General features: G+C 57.5%; 1 protein-coding gene across 1 annotated transcript; it reads right to left on the bottom strand.

Annotated features, from left to right (window-relative positions):
• Positions 1–7884: 7884 nt before the first annotated feature.
• On the bottom strand, positions 7885–21998 carry MST1R (macrophage stimulating 1 receptor). The gene is made up of 22 exons (XM_032650530.1): positions 21859–21998; positions 21590–21697; positions 19165–20460; positions 16349–16537; positions 16146–16274; positions 15802–15972; positions 14966–15126; positions 14444–14609; positions 14194–14330; positions 13614–13775; positions 13425–13518; positions 13058–13267; positions 12812–12958; positions 12569–12731; positions 12298–12399; positions 12016–12222; positions 11658–11738; positions 11325–11506; positions 11121–11230; positions 10693–10858; positions 10160–10296; positions 7885–8400 (listed from the first exon to the last, which is right to left on the bottom strand). The coding sequence occupies exons 2-22, from the start codon at positions 21590–21592 to the stop codon at positions 8217–8219; spliced, it is 4197 nt and encodes a 1398-aa protein (XP_032506421.1). The 5' UTR covers positions 21593–21697; positions 21859–21998; the 3' UTR covers positions 7885–8216.
• Between the last annotated feature and the right edge of the window lie 478 nt (positions 21999–22476).

The raw sequence follows: 22476 nt of genomic DNA, 5'->3' as shown, positions 1-22476 counted from the left end.
ACACACATACTTGCTGAACACTGTTAACTTCATTAATCTCTGGCCCCAAGCAAACTGTTTTTTGTTTTGTTTTTCCCCATGACAGAGATGCTAGTAGCAGCCTCCTGTGTTTGTGGGAGGGCTGGAGAAGCATGGTAGGAGGCCCTGAAAGTCCCTGCCTGTCCGACCACTGAGCCATCCCCCCACTCCTGCGAAAGTGAGGCATAATTCTCCCTTTCAGGGCTGGAGTCCTCATGAACAACTGATCTGAGAAGGGTGTGCCCCACTAAGGAAAGACCAAAGAAGGCAGCCCGGAGAGAGGAGAAAGCTTTTCCCACCTGGGAAGCAAACACCCCTTATAGCAATAAGAACAGTGACTGCTATTGACTGGGCCCTTCCTCTGTGCCAGGCAGTGCTGAGCACTGTAACCCAGCCTCACAGCAATTCAACAAGAGCCGGGTGCTGTCACCCTTATTTTATAAATGATGAAATCAAGGCACAGGGAAGAGAGAGAATTCACAGAGGTTGCAGCTAGTGAGTTGTAGAGCCAGAATCCGAAGCCAGGCCACCAGGCTCTGGACCCACACTTCAGGAAACTACAATGCCATCACAGGTGTCATGCACAGGGCCACGTTGGCATGGACCCTGCTGGAGAGGAGCCAACATGCCTCCCTTCCGAGTGCTGCAGCCCCAAGCCCCCACCCAAGCTGTAACCCACATGGCCCTGTTCCTCCTCCCAATAGCTTAGCAGGTGGCTCAGGCATGGGAGGGGGCATTTTCCTGGGGGGCACTAAGCCAGTGCCTCCCAGGAAGCTGTCAGTACTGAGTAGGGGCTAGTTACATACCCTGTGGGACCTGGCTGAGTCTCTTGTACTCAGAATTCTTGGCTGGCTGAAGCCCCTCTGCTTTATCCAGCTGAGGGGAGGGGCACCAGGCAGTTAGAGAGGATCCCAGGCTGGGCCCCTTCTACCCAGCCCCCTCCTGCACCCACCCCTCATCCCCCCCATCCCCTCCTCCCTCATCAGGCAGGGACATTGCCCCTGTACCCCTCCCCCAAACATGTTTTTAAATAGTCTCTCACCAGGAAGAAGGGCATCCAATTCTATTTCTGATTCTGGAAAGTGAGGAGGGCCAACATGTTACCATGGCAACCTAGAGAGCCCCTCCCCCAGGCTGAGCCCATTCCCCAGGCTGAGGGCTGTCTGGGATGCAGGGGCCAGGAAGCAACAGGAAGGAGCTCAGTCTGAGGGCGAGGCCATACAGAGGCTCCTCTATGAGGGCGGGTTCCAGCACTGCCTCCCTTCACACTTCACCTGACCCGCTCCCGGCAGGCTTGGGGGAAGGCCCCAAACCCTGTGGAGAGGGTCAGACTTCAGAAGATGGGGACAGTCACCTCACTCTGAGAAACCCTCCTTCCCAGTGGATCAGGCTGGAATCCTCCTACCTAGGAGACCTTGAGGGTGGTGGGCAAGAAGGGCATCAAGAGGAGAGGCACAGAAGGCCCCATTCTACCTCATGACCAGCCAAGTCTCCCAGACTTGCTTCTCCAACACAGACATATTTTGGGCTCTGTTGTGCTCTCAGGTGTCAGCTCTGTCAAGTCCCTGGCCCTGCACTCTTCCAGTCTACCTGCCTTCCCCTCCCTGTACTCTGGGAAGACTCGACATCTCCAAAAATCTAGGATCAAAAGGAGCCTTAGGGACTTCCCTGGTGGCGCAGTGGTTAAGGAATCCGCCTGCCAATGCAGGGGATATGGGTTCGAGCCCTGGTCCAGGAAGGTCCCACGTGCTGCAGAGCAACTAAGCCCGTGCACCACAACTACTGAGCCTGCACTCTAGAGCCCGCGAGCCACAACTACTGAAGCCTGCGCGCCTAGAGCCTGTGCTCCGCAACAAAGAGTAGCCCCCGCCCGTCGCAACTAGAGAAAGCCCACGTGCAGCAACGAAGACCCAATGCAGCCAAAAATAAATAAATAAATAATTAATTAAAAAGGAGCCTTAAAGGGCTCCCAGTGCAGCTAACCACTTGATAATGGAGTGAAAAGCAATGCCTGTTTCCCCAGAGGTTCATCTCTGCCTACTGTCCAAGGGCTCAGACACCAGCCCTCTGTCCCAGAGGCTGCACGTGGGTAGCACTTAGGTCTGTGGAGGGAGGGCACTGCAGGTAGGAGCACAACCCAAGCAGAGGCAGGCTTCTGAAGAGACCCACAAGGACCTTGTGATCAACACTCTCTGTCCTGATGGGAAACCAAAGCCCCCCCAGGAGGAAGGCTGTACCCTCTGTCTGTCTCTCAGCTCTATACCCAGCACTCTGTCTGTGTTTTCCTCTCCACCCTGTGAACTCTAACTTCCTGCTTCCCTGGAAGTCTCTCCTGTTCAGGGTGCACCCATTCCATGGAGGCAGCACCATGTTTGAAGGAGCTGGCAGCTTCTCCCTGCCCCGCTGCTTCACCCCAAAGAAAGGCAGTCGCGGTGCAGAAAACCCCGGTCCTAGAGGAAACTATGGCAGGGTGAGGGGTGATAATCCACTCCTCATCTGGGATGTGAAATGCAGAACCTGAGAGTGCAGGAGGACATGGCTTTTGAGCTTTAAGGCACAGGGAAATTTAAATAACAGATGTTTAAACAACCTTCCCTGCAAGCCATGGTGCAGTGACCCCTCTGCTGTGATGTGTTACAGCTTAAAAATAGCCCACAATGAACTGCTCTGAGCTCCAATTGACTCAAGCTTACGTAACTCTGCGTGAAAGATGGCCAGCCGCACCAGCCAGGAGGGAGGACAACAGCACTGGCACCCCCCTGACTGCTGTCCACAGCTGGCTTAGGGGCTGCAGCCAGCTCCTCACCCTCCCTGGGAGCAGCCTCCCATCCAGGAGCCAGCAGCGGGGAGTGGGGGGAGGAGGCAGGACTTCATGCCCGGCAAGAAAAGACCTCCAACCACACCTGTGAAGGGGATGTAAGGAAAGCTGCCCTCCCTCAGGGTCCCTGAGGAACCCGGGCCCAGTGGAGGGTGGGGGTGACTTTACGAACAGATGGCTGGGGCTTCCCTGGTGGCACAGTGGTTGAGAGTCCGCCTGCAGATACAGGGGACACGGGTTCGTGCCCCAGTTCGGGAGGATTCCCACATGCCATGGAGTGGCTGGGTCCATGAGCCATGGCCGCTGAGCCTGCGCGTCCAGAGCCTGTGCTCCGCAACGGGAGAGGCCACAACAGTGAGAGGCCCGCGTACCGCAAAAAAAAAAGAACAGATGGCTGGACTTCCCTCTTCCTTGGTGGTGCAGTGGTTAAGAATCCGCCTGCCAATGCATGGGACACGGGTTCTATCCCTGGTCCGGGAAGATCCCACATGCTACGGAGCAACTAAGTCCGTGCGCCACAACTACTAAGCCTGAACTCTAGGGCCCTCATGCCGCAACTGCTGAGCCCGTGTGCTGCAACTACTGAAGCCCGTACACCTAGAGCCCGTGCTCCGCAACAATAGAAGCCACTGTGACGAGAAGCACGCGCACGCGCACCACAATGAAGAGTAGCCCTCCCTCGCCGCAACTAGAGAAAGCCCACGCGCTTTACCCAACGCAGCCAAATATAAATAAATTAAATAAATAAATTAAAAAAAAAAAAAAAAGGAACAGACGGTTGGGTCAGAGAGACCAGGGCAGGAGCCCACGTAGGCAAAGTGACTGGGGCAGCCCAAACAATTCCTTTCACCCTTTGAAGAGGGGCCTCCCCAGCTTGGAGAGACATGTCAGCAGGACCGATGCCTGGCTGAAGCTGTCACTACGGTGGAGCCCAGGGGTGGAGCTGACTCTTTGGGGGTCTCTAAGTTTCCATGGTCCAGGCCGCATGGAGCCGGTCAGGGGTGTGGACTTGTAGCATGAGAGAGGGAGCTCTGGCTTCAAAGCTGATCAAATCCTGTGATCTTGGCCACCAGCTGCTGCTTTTGAGTCCCCTGCCTTCCCTGATGCATTCCCAGATCCCAACTGCCCAGTCCAAGACTGACCACAAGTGTGCAAGTGGCTAAACCAACAAGAAAGGCAACAGACTGGAGAGAAGGCAAGGATGCCCCTGGCTCTCACGCTCCCTCTGCCTCTGCCCATGCTGAGCCCCAGGGATTCAGCAACTTCCCTCAGCTCCTACCACCTGAGCTCAGAATAGGAACCATCATGGGCCTGGCCCTCAAGCTCCCACAGAGCAACAGTGAAACAGGCGAGGGCCAAATACAAGGGCCCTCCTGCCACCTGCCCAGCAAAGGCTGGCTCTCAGGACCACTAGTGCGTCTGCTTCCCTTCCAAGGTTCGGGCTGCAGGATGCGTGGAGCAGAAATTGTGGGGGAATGGGTAGCTGTGGAGGGACAGGAGCTGGTCCTGGGCTCTCTTGGCATCTAGGCTTATTGGGTTAAAAAATCAACTGGAACAAACCCCAAAAGAATGGAGGGAGAGACTGAGGCTCAACTGGCCCCCCTGTGCCGGATGGGGAATGCTGGGGGTGGTTCATCAAGTCATCCCCGCTCCTCCAGGCCGGAGTAGCTCCACCTCCAAGCTGGTTGGACCCTCACACGGGCAGAACAGAGGCTCTGAGTGAAGAGATGCTTGGTTCCTGGGGTCTTCATGGAGGAGAGTTCTCCAGCCCAGCATGGAGTAAACGGTGTTTTTCATCAGGGCCTGGCAGATATTGGATCAGTGCTCAACTACCAATTCCTGGGGCTGCTTCTCTCTGGGCAGAGGCAATAAGTGTGAGAGGTGCATCCCAGGCTTTCCTGAGTCTCAGACACTCCCAGCAGTGCCCACGTCCCCCAACCCCACCCGGCACTGGAGGGTCCTGCTCTCTCCTACAGGTGCAGCGAGTTAGTTCATGAAATGGCACCAGAGGTGGACCTGGGATCTCATGGGCTGCACCAAGGGAGTGACGGATGAAGCCACTGTCCCAGAAAGTTCTCAGGATTTGAAATGGGGCTGTGTCTAGAGCCTTCAGGTGTGACCCCCTAGAGAGCCTTTGGATCCCTGAGGAAATTCTCTGATAGGCTGGGGCTTTGGCATAAGGGGAATCTCAGACCGGACTCATGGTTCCCTATCAAAGCAGGTCGGTCTACCCCATGCTTGCCCTCCAGGTGCCAGACAACAGCGACACCAGTGGGCAATCAGGAGGATGTGAGTCATCTGCTGCTTCCTCAGCCCCAGCTTCCATCCTGGCCTTCCTCCAGCCTTTATTGGCACCTGCTGGGCCCCAGCCCCACTGGAGATGAGGAGAGGAACTGACACCCGCTCTCCACAGCTCATGATGGCAATGCTGGACTCCCAAAGCCCTGGGAGAAACCCGTGCTTACGCCATCCCACCCTAGTGGCAGGCCCAGGCCCACCAGGGCCACCAGCAACCTTCTCCTTGAACCAACCATTATTCAGGCCTCCCCCAAGGCAAAGGCAGTCCAGCCTTCATTAGCCCTGGAAACCACTCAGAAAACTCCTGGTCCCCCAGCCCACCACAGGACCTAGAACCTATCCTCCCTTCCTCTCCTTCCTGGCGGCCCAGTCAGGAATTGGAACCCTGAAGTAGTTCCAGCTCCCGACACTCCAGATGGACTTAGGACTATCAAGTGGCTCTGAGAAAAGAGTTCAGAGCTTGGGGGCTGCAGCATCAGGGAGAGGGGGTGCAGCTGTGGCAAGCACCTGCTTAACTGTGTCCCCTCCCTGGAGAATCCTGGCCCTGGAGGCCCTTGGCCCAGAAACAGGCCCAAAGCCCCACATTCTGGCTACACAGGAAACCTGACATCCCCTGAGCTTCTTCCATCTCTATTCTCCAGGACTCCTCTCCTTGCTAAGCTTCCCTCCCATCCAGAGACCCCCTTCTCTCTGAGTCCCTCTCTTATGAACAGAGAAGCCCATGGTCCATAAGCTGCAGAGGCCCAGTGGGGAAGGAGCCTCAGTTCAGCTTCAGTGAAGCCTCTGAGCCTTCTTCTCACTCCCCACCCAGCTCCAAGCCCCGGGTGACCCTTAGATCCCCAAGATGAGGTTAGGGCACAAGGACTACTAGTTGGAGGGATGGAGACAGTCCTTTCCAACTGGTACGGGGACCACAGCTGTGGGAGTGCTCCAGGACATTCCACTCACCTCTCTCCCAGCCTCAGGGATGACACAATGGGGGAGAGAGAGCCCAAGGGTCCCTGGCAGAGCATGCAAGGCTACAACCTCCTCTGTGCCTGCACTCACTGGCATCAGAGGTGTAGGGGTAAACAGGCAGATGGAGTCCATCTCTTCCCCTCTCCAGCTCATAGGGCCCTGATCTTCAGACCCTTGCACTTGAGCGTGAGAGTCTCCTTTTAAGCTTTACCCCTGTCCTCAGAGTCCTTTGGGTCCCCATATTTGGGCCTCCCTCTGGCCTGAGGTGACAGAGTAGGCAACAGATGGGTAGAAAACAGCTAGGCAGCTCCAGTCCCAAGGAGACCCCCACTCTGCTTACCAGGGAGCTCTTGCCTAAACCCAGGGTTCCATGCATGGCAGGGCAAAGAGCTGGGGACTCAAAGGGAAGGGAGCCTACGCCCTTTAGCGTGAGCCAGGGTCTCCCAACTAATGAGATAGAGGCCATGGGGGACCCGAGCAAGAGAGAGGAACCAGGACTTCCCTGGTAGCACAGTGGTTAAGACTCCATGCTCCCAATGCAGCGGGCCCGGGTTCGATCCCTGGTCAGGGAACTAGATCCCATGTGCATGCCACAACTAAGAGTTTGCATGCCACAACTAATGAGCCTGCGTGCCGCAACTAAGGAGCCTGCCTGCTGCAACTAAGACCCGGCACAACCAAACAAATAAATAAATAAATATTTTTTTAAAAAAGAGAGAGAGAGGGCTTCCCTGGTGGCGCAGTGGTTGGGGGTCTGCCTGCCGATGCAGGGGACGCGGGTTCGTGCCCCGGTCCGGGAGGGTCCCGCGTGCCGTGGAGCGGCTGGGCCCGTGAGCCGTGGCCGCTGGGCCTGCGCGTCTGGAGCCTGTGCTCCGCAACGGGAGAGGCCGCAGCGGTGGGAGGCCCGCGTACCGCAAAAAAAAAAAAAAAAAAGAGAGAGAGAGAGGAACCGCCATAGTGCATGTCCCGGGCTCAGTCACCCTGATACTCCAGTTATCCACATGAGCAGAGGCCAGCGACCCCCTCAGCATTGAGGGCACGGGGGAGGGATAGTACAAGGAGGAAGCTGTTCTCCTTCTCTGGTGGAGCCTGCCCCTCTAGTGGGTATTGTACAGTGGCCTTGACGAGTATAAATAGCCTAAGCAGTCTGCACCTTGAAGCTGGTGCCTTGAAAGTGTGGAGCTGAGTCCTTGCTGCTGGCTCATCTCTTTCAAGGCTGCAAGAGCAATGCTGGCAGGATTGGGGGGAAGGGGAGCAAGTCTCCATGACTTATCAGTGGCGGGGGGGTGTCGGGGGGAGTTGGGGGAAGGCCGCAGGTAGAGCAGGGAGCCCTGGAGTGGGGTTAGGGCCTGGGGAATGGGGCAGGCAGACTGGGCAATAGGAGAAGCCAACCTGGCTGCTGCTTATCTGGGTATTCAACCCACCCCTCTCGGTTCCATCCAAAAGCCCCCAGGACCCTGTAACCTGGATTTGGGCCTGGCCTCCCCTTCCTGTTCTCTGGAGCCTTCTTGCTGACTCAACCCCTTTCCAGCCTCAGGGTATTTGCATGTGCTGTTCACTCTGCCAAAAACTCTCTTCCCCCCCACCCCCACCCCCCCCCCCCACCCCCCCCGACCGCTTCTGGCACAGTTCCCACCTGACAAAGTCTCAGCAAAAATGCCACCTCCTGGGGTGGTTTCCCTTACCTCTCTATTCATCTATCTAAGGCTGTCCTCCATTCCCTCAAAGCCGCCTGTCTTTTTCTTCCATAGCACTTACCACAATTTGTAATTAAATATTTATTTGTTCATTTACTGATCTAAGGGCCAGTGGTCACCACTGAGTCCCCTGTGCCCAGCAGCCAGTTACACAGCAGACACTCCATAAACACTCACTGCATCAAGGATCCTGTCACTGGCCCCCAATGGGGAGTGAGAGACCAATGTGCCTTGTAGCCCTCCTGTGCCCCTGAAGGTTAAGGGGCAGGGACAGGGCAGAGGCCAGCCCAGAGGCAGCTTGGGGTTAACTCCCACCGCTATGCAGGTTCAACCCCCCAATGCCTGCCTGGGGCTGAGGTCACGTGGACTTTGGTGGCTCTGAGAGGGGCCGGGCCACCTATACTCCTGTGCACTGGTGGGGATGGTGACTATTCCGAGGGCATTTCTGCCTTGTCCGGGGCACCAGGGCCCACGTTCACGTAGGCCACAGGCAGCTGCACGTAGTGGTCCCCTTGCAACGCGGCCACCAAGCGTTCCACGTCCCCTGCCAGTGCTCCAAAGGTGGGTCGTGCTGCAGGGTCTGCAGCCCAGCAGTGCTGCATTACTGCGTACCTAGCAGGTAGAGGAAAACATGAGGGGCACCGTGCACCCCTACCCAGAGATTCTGTGTTATCCACCTGCTGTTAGCCCCCTGGCAGGCCACATGGGATGGAGAGCGGGTGACAGGGCCCGGTGCCTTGCATCAGCCAATTAGGGGCAGCTCTTCTCGACTGCCTTCCCACCCTGGCAGAGGTCAAATTGCCTCAGGGCTGAGAGGCTGGATTCCTGTGTCCTGTGACCTGGGTTATGTGATCTTGAGCAAGTTCCTTAACCTGTGTGTGCCTCTGGAGTCTTCTCTGATCACAGAGCTATTGGGGCATAAAGTGAGAGGATTCCTGTGAAGTTCTTAGCTTAGGGCCCGGCTCACAAGCTATCATGGTTATCATCACGTCTTCCAGGAAGGAAGCCCAGGTCCAGTGAAATGGGGATTAAAAGCCCTGAGATGTGTGGGGCAGCTCATGGCACCATGGATTCCAAGCAGAGTTTCTCTAGGTTTGTCTGTTGGGTCCTAACACATGACCCTTTATCTTGGAAATGTCATCCCTGCCTTAAATGATACTAAAAGTGACCTACACACAATAATCTCATATAATTCTCAGACCTCTGAGGGTGGTACTGTTATCATTCCAACTTTGCAGATGAGGAAACTGAAGCCCAGAGAGAAGGGACTTCCCCTGGTATGGAGGATGCTATGGTATGCCACCCAGTTTCCCCCCTTCATTCTCCCTGTGACTTCTGATGGCTCTTGGCTGAGGCCCCCTCTAGGAACTGGCCTAGGCAGAAAAGAAATGCCTCCTCCAAGCTCACACTCCTTCCTCAGGGACATCTGTAAGCAGGGACTAATGGATGTCTGGAGCAAAGACCTGGGCCCCTTGGTCTCAATTTCAGAAAACTCTGAAGGGCCATCCCAATTCCAGAGGTCCCCAGGGGATGGACTGCAGCCTTTGCTGCATCTGCATCACAGCCCAGCTTCTCCCCCTACCTAGTCCTGCTTCCCTCACCCCTAACCTACCAATAAACCCCCTGCATGTAAACCTCCATCTCAGAGTCTGTTTCAGGGAGCCTGACCTGGAGGCAGATAGGCAGTGAAGTTAATTTCCCTTACTTTGAACCGGGTTCATTAGTGAAATCAATAATAAAAAGCAAAATCAAGGCAGGCAGGGCTGTGAGGAAGGGTGACTCATACCCTTCTGGAGCACAAGCTGAGTGAGACAGTAATCATCAACCACCTTTACCTATGACCTGGCTTTTCCTGTTCTAACCTCAAAGACCTCAGCACAGCTAAGGCATGCATGCTGCTTATGAAGCTGAACCACGTGACAGGCACTGATGAAACACAGCTGCTGCCATGCCTCTGGGAACAGGGAATCTGAAACTATATCCAATGAAGAAAACATTCTGATCTGGAGACGTGGAGGGGGCTAGTGTGAGAGCTAATGGAACCTTTCCTTGAGGTTAAGTAAGTAGAATAAATGGAAAACAGCCCCTCTTGGCGTGGTGAGGGGAGAAGAGTGCTGGGAAATCAAATCACTGGCCTCAACCCAGACTCTGAGTTGGGAATGGTGTTACCATGGCAACCATGATATCCCTCCAGCACCAAGCCTCGAACGGTGGTGGAACCACAGATGAGGAAACTGAGGTCCAGAGAGGGTCCCTTTCTAGGTCAACCAGAGAATCAGAGAGCCAGGCAAGAACTCTGTCTCTGGCCCCCTCCTCCCCTCCTTGTCTCTGGGGCCCAGCTCCCTCCCCATCGCCATTTCCACATACTCACAGAGAATCAGGGCAGTACTCAGGCTGGGGCAGGCGCCGACCCTGGGCCAGGAAATGCATGAGGTCAAAAGGGTCGATGTGGGGGTACGGTGGGGCACCCCGTGTCAGCAGTTCCCATAAGAGGACACCAAACGACCACTGTGGGAGGGGACAGGTGAAGGGACTCAGCTCTCGCCCTGGGGGGGACAGGTGGGCCCCCCCCAGGTCCTCTACCTCCCAGAGCCCTCTAGCTGGAAATGAGGGGCTCAACCCCCCCAGTCAGAGCCCATTCCTCAATACCTCAAAAGCATTTCCCTCTGTCCCCGCCCACCACCAGAGCCGTCCAGAGCTGGGGCTGGGCAGGGCCTGGATTGTCTGTGAGAAGCCAATGAGTTCCCAGCCTCCTCTTGCCCTGACACCTGCCCAGAGGTGGGCGAATGGGCTGTGGGGCTGCCCAGCGTGGGGATTCCCCGGGCTCATCACCATCCGGAGATCAATGGGCAAGGCCAAGTGTTCTCTGAGGCCGTGTGGACTCTGGGGCAGGTGGGGCCTAACCACGTCGGACTTGGTGGTGAATCTGTAGGTCTGCAGGCTCTCTAGTGCCATCCATTTGACAGGTAGGCGAGCATGGCGGCGCTGTTGGACACTGTAGTACTCCTTGTCCAGGACATCGCGGGCCAGACCAAAGTCAGCCACCTTGACTGTGAATGACTCATCCAGCCTGGGAGGGGAGAATCACACTCAGGACGGGCCCCCACCAGGCCCTGAACCCACCTGTTTCAGGCCCTTACAAGGTTTCTGAGCCACAGTGTCCGACTCAAGCCTGCATTGGACAGACAGGAAAACTGAAGCCCAGAGAGGGAAGGACATGCCCAGGGCTGCACAGCAAGGACTGGAGCATGGGCCTTCCCTGAGGCACCTTTAGCTGCACGTCCTGATGCTCTGCCCCTTAGCTTCACCCCAACTTCACTCTGGCTGCTCACATGCAGTTCCGAGCAGCCAGGTCCCGGTGCACAAACTTCTGCTCTGCCAGGTATGCCATGCCACGGGCCACCTGCAGGCCGAAGCTGATGAGGTCCTTCACTGTGGGGTTCTGGGGGCACAGGTGGGTCAGTAGGTGAGGACGGAGCAGCTCCATCCCCAGCTGTTGCCCAAGCCCCCCAATCCAGGGCCAGCTGAGCACTGACCCGCTGGGGTGAGCGGATGAATTGGAGCAGGTCTCCGTGGTGCATATAGGGCAGCAGCACGCGGGGCAGCCCTTCAGGCGGCAGCACGATACCAATAAGAGCCATCACATTTGGGTGGTGCAGACTGCGCATGAGCAGCCCCTCACGCAGGAAGGCCTCCACCTCCTGCACCTCCGTGATGCCTGCAGAGAGGCTGGAGTCAGGCCCAGGGCAGGGAGGCCCTTTACAAGGGTCAGATGGGGAAACAGAGAAGAAAGGTCTCCTGCTCAAGGTCACTCAGCGCAGTGGTAGCACAGCAGGGACGAGTATCCTCCCAGCCTCTGCTCCACTTACGACTCAGCGACTTGATGGCACAGTGGATTTGATTCTGGGCCTCATCTGTGTATTCTCCATGGTAAACAACTCCAAAGTGACCTGATGAGGGAGAGACAGTGAGAGGGGGCCCAGTGCCCAGGGCTCACACCACACCCTCCCACTGGCAACCAGACCTCAGAGCCCCAACTGGCCAACCTGACATTAAAGACAAGCAGCAGCTTCATGATGGCAGAGCCTGCAGCCCTCCCACACCCACTTAATCTGCACCAGAACTCACGGAAGACAGAATTCCTATTTCACAGATGAGCAAATGGAGGCTCAGAGTCCTGCCCAACTATCCCTTGAGCCCCAACCCCACCTGGCCTGGCCCCCATACCTTTGCCAATGACTCGGTCAGTGTGGGTGACTACCCGCTCGTGGGGAATCAGTACATCCTTGACCTCGGCCAGGAGTGCAGAGTTCAGGTCCCCAAGCTGGATGGACTCTTTCCGCAGCAGTGGGACATGGGACCCATCCCCGTTGCCTGAGAAGGATGCTCTGTGGACCTGAGTGGTGGAATCCCGGCCATCAATGGCAGGGGCTGCTGAGGAAGAGAGGGAATGAGGGGCTGGTGGACCAGAGAGTATGGTCCCAGCTTCTAGCACCTCCACCATCTCACCAAGGCCATTTCTATAGTCAGAGCTTGAGCGGAGCAGAGGCAGAGGCATGGCTCCAGTGGTCCGGTCCAGGGATGCCAAGTCATCCAGGTTCGGAGAAAGGACTGTGGAAAAATGGCTCCTGGTAGCCAGCCACTCCAAGCTCCTAGAGGCTGACCCCTACCCAGAAGGTGTGGGCAGACCCCTAAGGCCTGGGCAGAGAGAGGATATAGGGACTTGGAGATGTCAGAGTTTGGGGGTGGGGTTGGGTCAGGATGGGAGTGAAGAGCTCACCTAGCTGTTTTCTCTGGTGGTAACTGAAGACCAGTATGGTGGCCAGTACAGCCACAAGCAGGAGCAGGGCCAGTAGGACACCGAGGAGTGTGCTCTGTGGGACCCCTTCCAGACCTGGCCGCACTACCTTGCCCAGGATGTGACACCCACCATCCACGCAGACCTGGAGGCAGGTGGCAGCTCAGGCCCAGCCTGTAGGTCCTCAACCCATGTTTCCCATAGAGGGCCAGCTGAGCTGCCTACCTGCAGTGGAGCACCGTCCTTGCCAAGTTGCAGGGAGGGGGGAAGGGGGCAGACAATCACATCCCCCCGCAGCTCATGCTGGCAGCTCTCACCACCCACGGTCACGTTCACATCCACACAATCAGCCACAGCGCCCAGCCCAATGTACTGCAGAGACAGTCATGAGGGCTGGCCATTGCCCCCATCTCTTTCGGGCAGGCTGCAGCCTTAACGCTCCAGTCTCCACCCCCTATCCTCCCCACTTACCTCAAACTTAACGGCATACTCCTCAGGCTTCAGTGCGACCAGGTCCATGCTGGGTGGGTGGGGTGGGGGCAGGAAGCGAAAGCCAGGCAGTGTGAAGCCAGCAGCTCCATCCCCCTGGGCACTCAGGTTCCCCGTCACCCACCCCTGTGGTCCTCGGACCACGTATTCGGGCAGGCGGCACCAGTGCTGCTCCGGGAGCTGCCCCTCACACTGCTGGGTCCATGCGAGAGTGGTTAGCCCGGTACACCACCTACAGCCACCCCAGACCCCTCAGCCCAGCATGGGCTGGGGCTGGAACTCAGGGGACTGGTGTGGCCTTCCTCCCTCCTGGCCAGTGCCCACTCGGCAGCTACCAGTGCCCACTCACCTTGTTCTCCACTGCCCTGCGCCCATCATGGAATGACAGCACGAGGTGCCACACTGAAGTCAGATGCTGGCCATGGATGGTGACGTGGGAACCACTGTGGAGGAGAGCAGGGTGGTGGACTTGGGGTGCTCTCCGAGGCTGGATCCCTCATTCTTAGGAGACCAGAGTGGGCAAGGAGGTGGCACTTACGTGTAGCCACAGTTGGGGCTGATACCCAGCATGATGGGGTCTTCCTGATAGTGGAAGTTCCAGGAGCCAGGCACTTCGGCGCCCCCCACCTGCAGGCGAATGGGAACGCGGGCGGTAGCAGCCCCGGGGGGTGTGGTACATAAAAGTTGCCCCTCGCTGACCCTGCAGAACAGGGGGATTAGGCTCAGGGGCACCCTCCATGTGATGGCTAGGCCCGACTCCTCCAGGAGCCTGCTGACCCCTCCCAATTCCTCTGTTGGTCATCTCCTCAACTTGCCCATACTCCATGGGTCTGTCTGAAGATAGGGTGGTCCCAGAAAGGCCTCCAAGAAGTCAGGGAGGGAACAGGTTCCCCCCACAGCCTTGGCTGCAGCCAGTGGACTCTGTAATGGGCTCTCTTGCCATCCCAAACCACCTCTGGGCTGGAGGGAGCAGAAGACACTTCTTCCTGGACCTGTTCCCTACACTGAGTGACTGAGCCCTCCTCCCCCTGCCCTGTCGGGGATTCAAGCCCCACCTGGTGAGAGCTCCCCTATGTGGGACCCTGTGGCCTCCCATCCCCTTTCCCACTGGCACTTACCGTTTCAGCAGGCACTCAGTCCCATTGACCAGCACAGCCCGGCTGGTGCCAACAGACAGGCCTTGGCCTTCAAGGGTGAGGCAGGTACCCCCTGCCCGTGGACCAAAGAGGGGTTGTACTGCTGTCAGCACAGGTTCCTAAGAGGGCATGGAGGTGGCTTAGCTTGGAGCAGGAGGCACTCCACTCTAGACTCTTCCCTGCCCGAACTGCGCAGTTGGCCAAGGGCACAAACAAGGAAAAGTGGCCTCACCATGAAAGAGAAACCTCGCAGCATGGAGGTGCCATCTACCCGGAAGTGCTTGCCCAGTGGCATGTTGGTCACAGTGAGGCTGACGTTGGCAGGCCCGGCTTCCTGCGTGCCCAAGGGCTCCAGTTCACACTCAAGCTCCTCTACAAAGTCCTTCCGGGGTACTTGGCTGGGACATCAGGGGAACTCAAGGTCAGCCAGGGGTCACACAGGCCTGGTTGCATGCCCACCACAAATCACAGGCCTCATCTGAGCTTGAAGATAGCATCTCTCTAGCCATGGCTTCATCTAGGGTCGGCAGGATCTGACGGGGAAGGGACTAGCTTTGCCATGACTCAACAGACAGGTAGGGCATATGTAGGCTCAAGAAGGGACAGAGATGTCCCCCCAGACAGAAAGCAACCAGAGCTACTACAGCTTGCCTCATACCTCCTTGCCCCATACAAGCAGAGGACAGGGTTTCACAGGGAAGGGGCTGCTTGGTTATCCCCATCAGGGATAGAAAGGGCAGGGACCAAGTCGTACCTGAGGTTTGAGTTGCCTTTGAGCAGCAGTCGGCAGGGACTTTGACCCACAGTGACCTGATGGGTGCCCTCAGGCACCAGACCAGGAGGATGCAGGTAGAAGTTGGAGCCACACAGGGTCAGTCTTGTGCTGCCCCTTAGGGGTCCACTGTGGGGGCTGAACTGAGAGGGGAGGAGAAGATAGCCTGAGTCCCTTTATGGGTCAGGACTCTCAGCCCTGTTTGCTTTTTCCCTAAGTTTTCTGCCACACTCCTTGCCTGCCCCACACTCCAGTCACTCTAGGTCACTTGCTTGTCCTCACCCAATACTTTTCTGCCTCTAAGTCTTTGCATGTGCCATCCCCTCTGCCAAGAATACCCTCCTTGGGACTTCCCTGGTGGCACAGTGGTTAAGAATCCGTCTGCCAATTCAGGAGACACGGGTTCAATCCCTGGTCCGGGAAGATCCCACACGCCGCGGAGCAACTAAGCCCGTGCGCCACAACTCCTGAGCCTGCGCTCTAGAGCCCGTGAGCCACAACTACTGAAGCCCGCGCGCCTCGAGCCCATGCTCCGCGACAAGAGAAACTACCGCAATGAGAAGCACATGCACCGAAATGAAGAGTAGCCCCCGCTCACCGCAACTAGAGAAAGCCCATGCGCAGCAACGAAGACCCAAGCCAATGCAGCCAAAATAAATAAATAAATAAATTTATTAAAAATTAAAAGAAAAGAATGTTCTCCTTGTAAACACTGAAGACATCCCAGGCCTGAGGAAGATCATGGTTAAGACCTGCTGACCTCCACCCCAGGCCCGGTTTGTCCCACACTTACCTGTGCCCTGCCAGGCAAGCCATACCTTAGTAAGCTCGGGTGGGCAATGGTCCTGTTGCCAGGAGCCAGGACACTCCTTCTGCCGGCCACACATGCCCCCACACCATCCACAGCCCATGAAACGCTGTGCCCGCAGGCAACGCCCACAGGTGAGGAAGTGGTGGCAGCCAGGGCCCTGGATAGGTACCTGGAAGACCTTGGACAAACAGGTGGCTTAGGGGTGGCTGAAGTGGGGAGACTAAGCCCCTTAGAACCCCGGTCCTACTGTAGATCAGGGTGGGGGGACCTGTGTGTCAATGCCTCCTTGGATCTGATGGAGAAGCTGTGCTCCCAACAGCCCAGCCCCAGGCCCTACCCTGCCCACCTTACCTGGTCCCCAGAGGCAAAGAGCAGGTGGTCCCCAAGGCGACTGACATCCCGATGCACAGGCTGCCCATTGCTGCCCAGTGAGAAGTTGGACACGTACAGCAAGTAGTTGAGAGACCTGGCCAGCTCCACCTGGGACAGGTCGGCTGTGAGCAAAATGGGGACAGGGATCCCAGGACAAGGGGCCGTGGAGATGAGGGACCTACCTGCAGGATGCGCCCATCGGCTGTGCCCATGTGGGCCACTGTGACATTGTCGAGACGTGTCACGTGCAATGCAGTGACCTGCGCTGGTCCTAACAGCCCGTTGAATAGGTCCACCCGTAAGAGGCTGCTGCTGACCAGCAGAGGGAAGTGGCGGCAGCTGGTTTTGGGGCTGGGAACCACCAGGCCAGGCTGGGGAGGGTCAGGGAAGGAGTCAGGGCTCATCTCCATGAACTGACCCCTTGGGGCTTCTGTCAGTGACCACAGCAGCCTAAACTCCCACCCCTCACCTGGCCTGGCTGGAGAAGGCCCCAGTCCTGCCAGTTACCCCACTGCCTCCATGGGGCTCTCAGATGTAGCAAGGCCAGGGAAGAAGGCCAAGGCTGGAATGCTGGCTCCCCCTACGCCTTGCCCTACCCTGCCATGGCCATTCTGATAATGAGCTACTGAGTTTTACAGAGCCAACCCCATTCTGTCCTCACAGCCACGCTGTAGAGTGGGTTCTCTCATCACCCCCATTTTATAGATAAGGAAACTGGCTCAGAGAGGTTTGCTCACATGTCAAAGGCCTTATCGCCTCTCAGAAGACAACCAGGTCGGAAGTCTGAGTTCCTGACCAGAGTCCTCTCCTGCCCCCTCCTGGTCCTGCCCTGCACCTCAACAAACCCTGTCCCCTCTTCAGCCTTCAGTCTCTCCACCTGCTTAAGGGGCTGAACTCTGAGGTTAACTGGCCAGCACAGGGTTGGTGACGTCGTCCTTCCCCCTGAGACGCCAAAGGTCTTTCTGTACCTCCAGCTGCTACCTGTACTTCCTTCAGGGTACAGGAGGGATAAACCAAGGCCTGAAGGCCCGGGTAAGAGAAGACACTAATTTCTCCCCTGCTCTTAGCAGGTGGGTGTTTGGGGGACACTCAGTGCCCCAGTGCAGAGCTGTGGAAGCTTCTGAGAAACGAGGCAGTGAGGGGATGGATGCAGGGTATTGGAGCTGGGTGCAAGGTGGAGGCAGGGCTCTGTAGCCCGGTAGCTTGGGACCCTCCCTTGCCAGCCCTAAGGGTACTCCTCAAGGCTGATAGAAGGCCCCTATCAGACTAAGTATGCTTAACTCAGTCCTGAGACCTCAGTGCTGATTATAAGTCTTGGGAACAAGACCTCAGCATAGAGCTGGGCTCTGAAACTCCACACACTGGGTCTATAGGGTGGGTGGGTGGGGACTGGGACTCTGTCCTCACTGGAGGTGAGTAAAAGTCCTGGCCCTAGCAGGAAGCCAGCCAGGTGTTTTCAGTATGACTCAGGGACAGGTGGGGCTGTGGGGTGGAATAGAGGCCCTACGCTGGTCAGAGCTGCACCGCTGCCTGTTTGCCCCTGGGCTCCAGGGCTTGAGATTAGTCCTTTTGGAGCCTTGCACTGCCAAGTCGTACTGGGTGTCTTCTGATCCCCTGACCACTAGCCAAGTCAGGGAGAGGTTCTGACTCCCCAGAGAGAAGGAGAGGAGGGCAGTCAGGGCTGCCCAGACCCAGACTAGGGATCTCAACCCCTAGGGCCTCCTCAACCCAGAGGGAGTCAGTTGAAGGAGGGAGGCAGAAGATCCCCCCACCCCTCATTGTGTGTAAATTCTCTCCCACCACTGGGGCATCAATCAGAGCGAAAGGAGTCAGTGAAGAATGTCACAGCAGGGCCAGAGCGCCAGGGCAGCCAAAGACTCAGAGAGCAGTGACTGTGGGTTAGCTCCCTGAAAGGCCACTTGTCCAATGCCACTTGTTTGTTCGTTCACCCCATTTCCTTGGCTTAATCTCTTGTAATGTAGGGTGGGACTGTTTCAATGGCTTCAAGGGATAAGTTTTGGGTTTGTCATCAGGCAAGCATTTTAAGGAATGTCCTCTTACTCTCTGCTCTAGCTCCCTGACACCATGGCTGAAGAGAACCTGGGTAGGGTCTGCAGGAAGGAGCACCTAGTTCAGCATAGGCTGGGAGACCTCCTGCCTGGGGTGAGAAGGGCCCCAACTATGGTGAAAGTCTGGGACTCCTACATGGTGAACCAAATCCAACCAGCCCCTCCTAGGCCTTTACTCATCCCCAGATATTTAGTTGCTTGCACAAGTCCGGGGTGAGCCTCCTGGAATTTACTAGAGCCAAGCCACCTTCTCACTATGTCCTGAATCCTCCCCCAGTCACCCCACGGAGAACAATGAGGGGTGAGTGGGTCCGGAAAGCCCAAGGCATGCAGGCTCCCTGACAAGCCCCCATCTTCCAAGGCCCGGAAGGCTCTCTGGAACAGGGGTGGAGGGGAGCATTCTCTGACAACTCCTGCCCCACCCTCTTGAGAAAGCAGAGCAAAACAAGTATTCCCGCAGGGAAAGCGAAAACGTGTTGGTGAGTAGATGTGAGTCTGGGCGAATTTGTGAGTATCTGCCTGTGGGGGGGAGGGTGCTGTTGTTTTGTGTGTCCCTAAGGGTATATGTGGTGGGCAGGTAGGAAGGGACAACCATCATTGTACCCAGAGTTTGGAAGTGTGCCTGGTAGAGAGACAGTTATGATGTAATCCAATTTTCGCATAACAAGAGAGATTACCTAAAAAAGCAAGGGGCCACGGAAAGTGAGAGGGTGAAAGAGCAAAATGGTGTAGCAACAGGGTCTAGCCTGGCTGGGAGATAAGCTTCCAGTGTGGTCTTTGTTTGGCTGATTCCCTCACACCACCCCCTAAGAAACTGGGTGGAAGAGAAAACTTCTCCCTGCCTGCCCTCCCCGTCCCAGATCCTCTCAGTGCTGGAAGAGAAGCATGTGCACACTGCTCACAAGCGAGGGCCCTTTCTTTCTGCTCACCGGGTCAGGGCAAAAACTGGGCAACTGGAAGAAGTCGAGGCCTCGCCGGAGGCCAGGGTGGACAGGAGGCTCACAACAGCGCTCCACACCCTGCTCGATGAGAGTGTCCAGCAAGTCTACAGGGAACGCACAGACGACAGAGTTGGGATCCACACCTGGGCCGCTGTCTCTGCTAGCCGAGAAGACCCCGAATAGCACTTCCTGGCCCTCAGCGATGCTCAGCTCAGTGGCCAGTCGCCCGCCCACTGGAGCAGCGTGGGCCGCCTGCAACACCGGGTAGGGCTGCGCGCCCTCATGGGCCGCACGTCGCCGGCGTTTAGGTGCAAAACGGCAGTCGAGGACCAGCTCGCGGTAGTCACCCAGGTCAGTCTCGACAGCGCTGAGCCGTACCAGGCGCGTGTGTAAGGCGCCAGGAGCATCTACCACGTTGGCTGGCTGCACAGTCAGGAAATAGACGAAGGCTCCTGCACGGAAACTGTACACGTATTCGATGCGGTAGGAAGCCAGGTGCTCAGGCACCACTGACAGTGCTGCAAAGCCTGGTGCAAATCCTGAGGCGTCGGCCTTGAGGCGCCGGATGGACACTGATCGTGGGCTGAAGCTGGCGGCCACCGCCGAGTCCAGTGAGGATGCCACGTAGAAGTAGGAGGCATGGCCCTGCTCAACCACGGTCACGAGGGTGCCCAGCGGGCTGGCTACACAGTCGGGACAGTCCTCCGGATGATTGTGGTGCGCCGAGAAAAGGCAGACTGGTGGCGCCAGGTGCAGGGCTGTCCCGCGGGGCTCTAGCTCATGCAGGAAGCAGCGTCCCCAAAGGCTGGAGCCACAACTGATCAGTGCAGGCAGCACCGGCTCCAGCACCAGAACCTGCGCATCTGTGTCTCCCGGTGGGCCGTGGGGGCCTGGGCCACAGGCCGCACACGTCTGGCAGCCAGGGGCCCCAGCAGGGCCGGTGGCCAGGCTCTCAACTGGCTGCAGATCAGGCCCAAGCACGTGCAGGCGATTGCGTGTGGCCACGAACACGGCACTCCCTTCCCTGCCGCCCTCGTAGGTTGCCACAGCCTGTACCGGCCGGCCGGCCGAGAAGCTGGGCACCAAGTACTCCACGTCAAAGTCGCAGGAGGCAGCATAGGGGATGCGCGGGCACTGCCAGGACCCTCCCGTCTCGGGCACCGCCGGCAGAAGCAGCAGCAGCAGTAGCAGCAGTAGTAACAGGAAGGGCTGCAATGGCGGCGGGTGGAGCTCCATCGAGGCCCAGATGGCGACCCGCGGAGGTTCCTGCAGGCCCGGGCCTGGCTGGGAGCCAACGAGAAGTCTGGGTTTGGACAAGCGTCGAGCGCCGGTCCTGGGAGCCCTGGGGCACCGACCCCACCGGGACTCCTGAGATGCCCGCCGCCTTCTCCTGCCCTCGGGTCTGAGCACCTGGCGCGGGCGTACACACACGCAGAGAGGCCGCCGCACCTGTTGCCCTAGCTGCCGGTCCCAGCCGGTGCTTGGAGCAAAGTCTGAGTGCCAGGGGCGGGGCGGACGGGGCCAGGGTGTGGGGGCGGGGCTGTGGGCGGGGCCTGCTCTATGCCTGGCCTAGCCCAGCCCTTCTGCCTGTTCGACTTTCCTGGCCCTCGGAAGCCTGGGTCCTACACCTACACTTGGTCCCCTTTTTCTCAGTGGCCTGTGGGTGGGTGTGCGTGGAGTGGCCTGGAGAGAGGTTAAGTAGATCTGAGCTGTCCCGTCCCACCCCCCACGACCGACTGGGCGAAGTGAGGGGGCGTGTTGCCTCAGCGCATTTGAGGACCACCTGGCCTATTTCTTCTCTTGGCGCCAGGATACAGCAACATCCTCAGACACCCGTTCCAGGCAGGGCCTGGGGGACCCACAGTGTAGGGAACAGAGGCCAGGAATGTGTGGAGAACCAGAGGGGAGGTGTGGAGAGACCTCAGGCGTGGCACTAGCCTCTGTGGGCAGAGACTATCCCTCTGTGGGCCTGCCCTGGGTTGACAGCGACAGGATGGTGTCAGCATGGTGCATTGCATCCCGCCTGCCCAGGGCAGGTGGGATTTATAAGATGGGGCCAGCCCTGTTGGCTGGACATTAGAGTCAGAGGAGAAGCAACTTATGTGGAGGCCCAACCCTAGCTCTGGTCTGTCCACTGCTGCCTCAGTAGGTGGAAGCTGTAGGATGGGGACAATAAAACACAAAATGTTGGCCTTCATTCCTGGCTCTGCTCCAGGGCCTCCCTGATATGAGGGAAACATGGGCTTTGGCTCTCAGGGCACCTCTAACCTGCTCTGTAAGCCATGCTGGGCCTCAGCCTCTCAGTCTCTGAAATGAGGGTGTAGTTCTCGCTAGGTGGTAACCCAGAGTTCTCTCTCCAGGCTGTGATATATGCGGGGCAGGGATAGGGGAGTCAACTCAGGTCTGCTCTTACCATCTCTCAGCATCTGCTCCTTGGTAACTTGGCTCCCCGCAACACTGGAGGGGGGCCCTGGGGTACATCCTTAGCCTGACATCCCCTTCAGCCAGGTGGGCCTGGACCCTGGAGGGAGGGAAAGCATCACAGGGTGGCCCAAGGCTGAGGTCTGAGGGACCTGTGAACTGTGAGTCCCAGAGCTTTGGAGGGTAACGGGTGGGGGTGGGGAGAGGAGCCCTCAGCCCAACAGGATTCAGCCTGACCCTACAAGTGTCTCCTCTACTCACCATCCAGCCCATACTCCTTGTTCTTCCTTCCAGGAGCACCCTTTTCCCTTCCTTCTCTTGTAACTTAGGTGGCATCTCCTCCGGGAAGCCTACCTGATCCAGGCGGTGACAAGTCCATCTTGTGGGTCCCACAGACCCTGTGCTACACCTACCCCAGCACAGTTTACTCTGGATACCTGACTCCCCCCATCCCCCATTCCTAATGCAGGACTCCCCTACCCCTCCAGGCTGGAGCTTAATGAGCATCTGGTGACAGGGTGGAAACAGCACGGGGGCGGCCACACCCAGTGCTGGGAGGATACTGTGCCTGAGGCAACATAAAAGGCACTCCCTTCGCTAACCAGAATTGGCCCGGAAATGAATAAACACACATCAGAAATTATGGCACCATTCCTGTGTTCCACAGTCAACATGTCTAAAGATAGTCATGCAGGGCAAAACTAATATGAAACATTCCCTGCCCGGTGCTGAGACATGGGTTCTTGTGACCCCTATTCTGCCTCAGGACATTGGGAGAGACTTATAGGGGTTGGGAGGAAACCTGAGGGGTCCTCCCCGTTCACCTGTTTTGGGGGTGGATGTGCAGCAGTCAACAGTTGGTTCTCTGCTGCCATCATG

This window comes from Phocoena sinus, chromosome 11, assembly GCF_008692025.1.
Source record: "Phocoena sinus isolate mPhoSin1 chromosome 11, mPhoSin1.pri, whole genome shotgun sequence".
Lineage (NCBI taxonomy): Eukaryota > Metazoa > Chordata > Mammalia > Artiodactyla > Phocoenidae > Phocoena > Phocoena sinus.
This window is presented reverse-complemented; position numbering and strand designations above follow the sequence as displayed.

What these genes read in the sequence shown, in the direction of transcription:
- MST1R (XM_032650530.1), bottom strand. An exon ending in TGACTATAGAAATGGCCTTG is followed by an intron (nt 12,223 to 12,297) that starts GTGAGATGGTGG and finishes TCTCTTCCTCAG; the next exon opens with CAGCCCCTGCCATTGATGGC. An exon ending in TCATCCGCTCACCCCAGCGG is followed by an intron (nt 11,231 to 11,324) that starts GTCAGTGCTCAG and finishes CTGTGCCCCCAG; the next exon opens with AACCCCACAGTGAAGGACCT.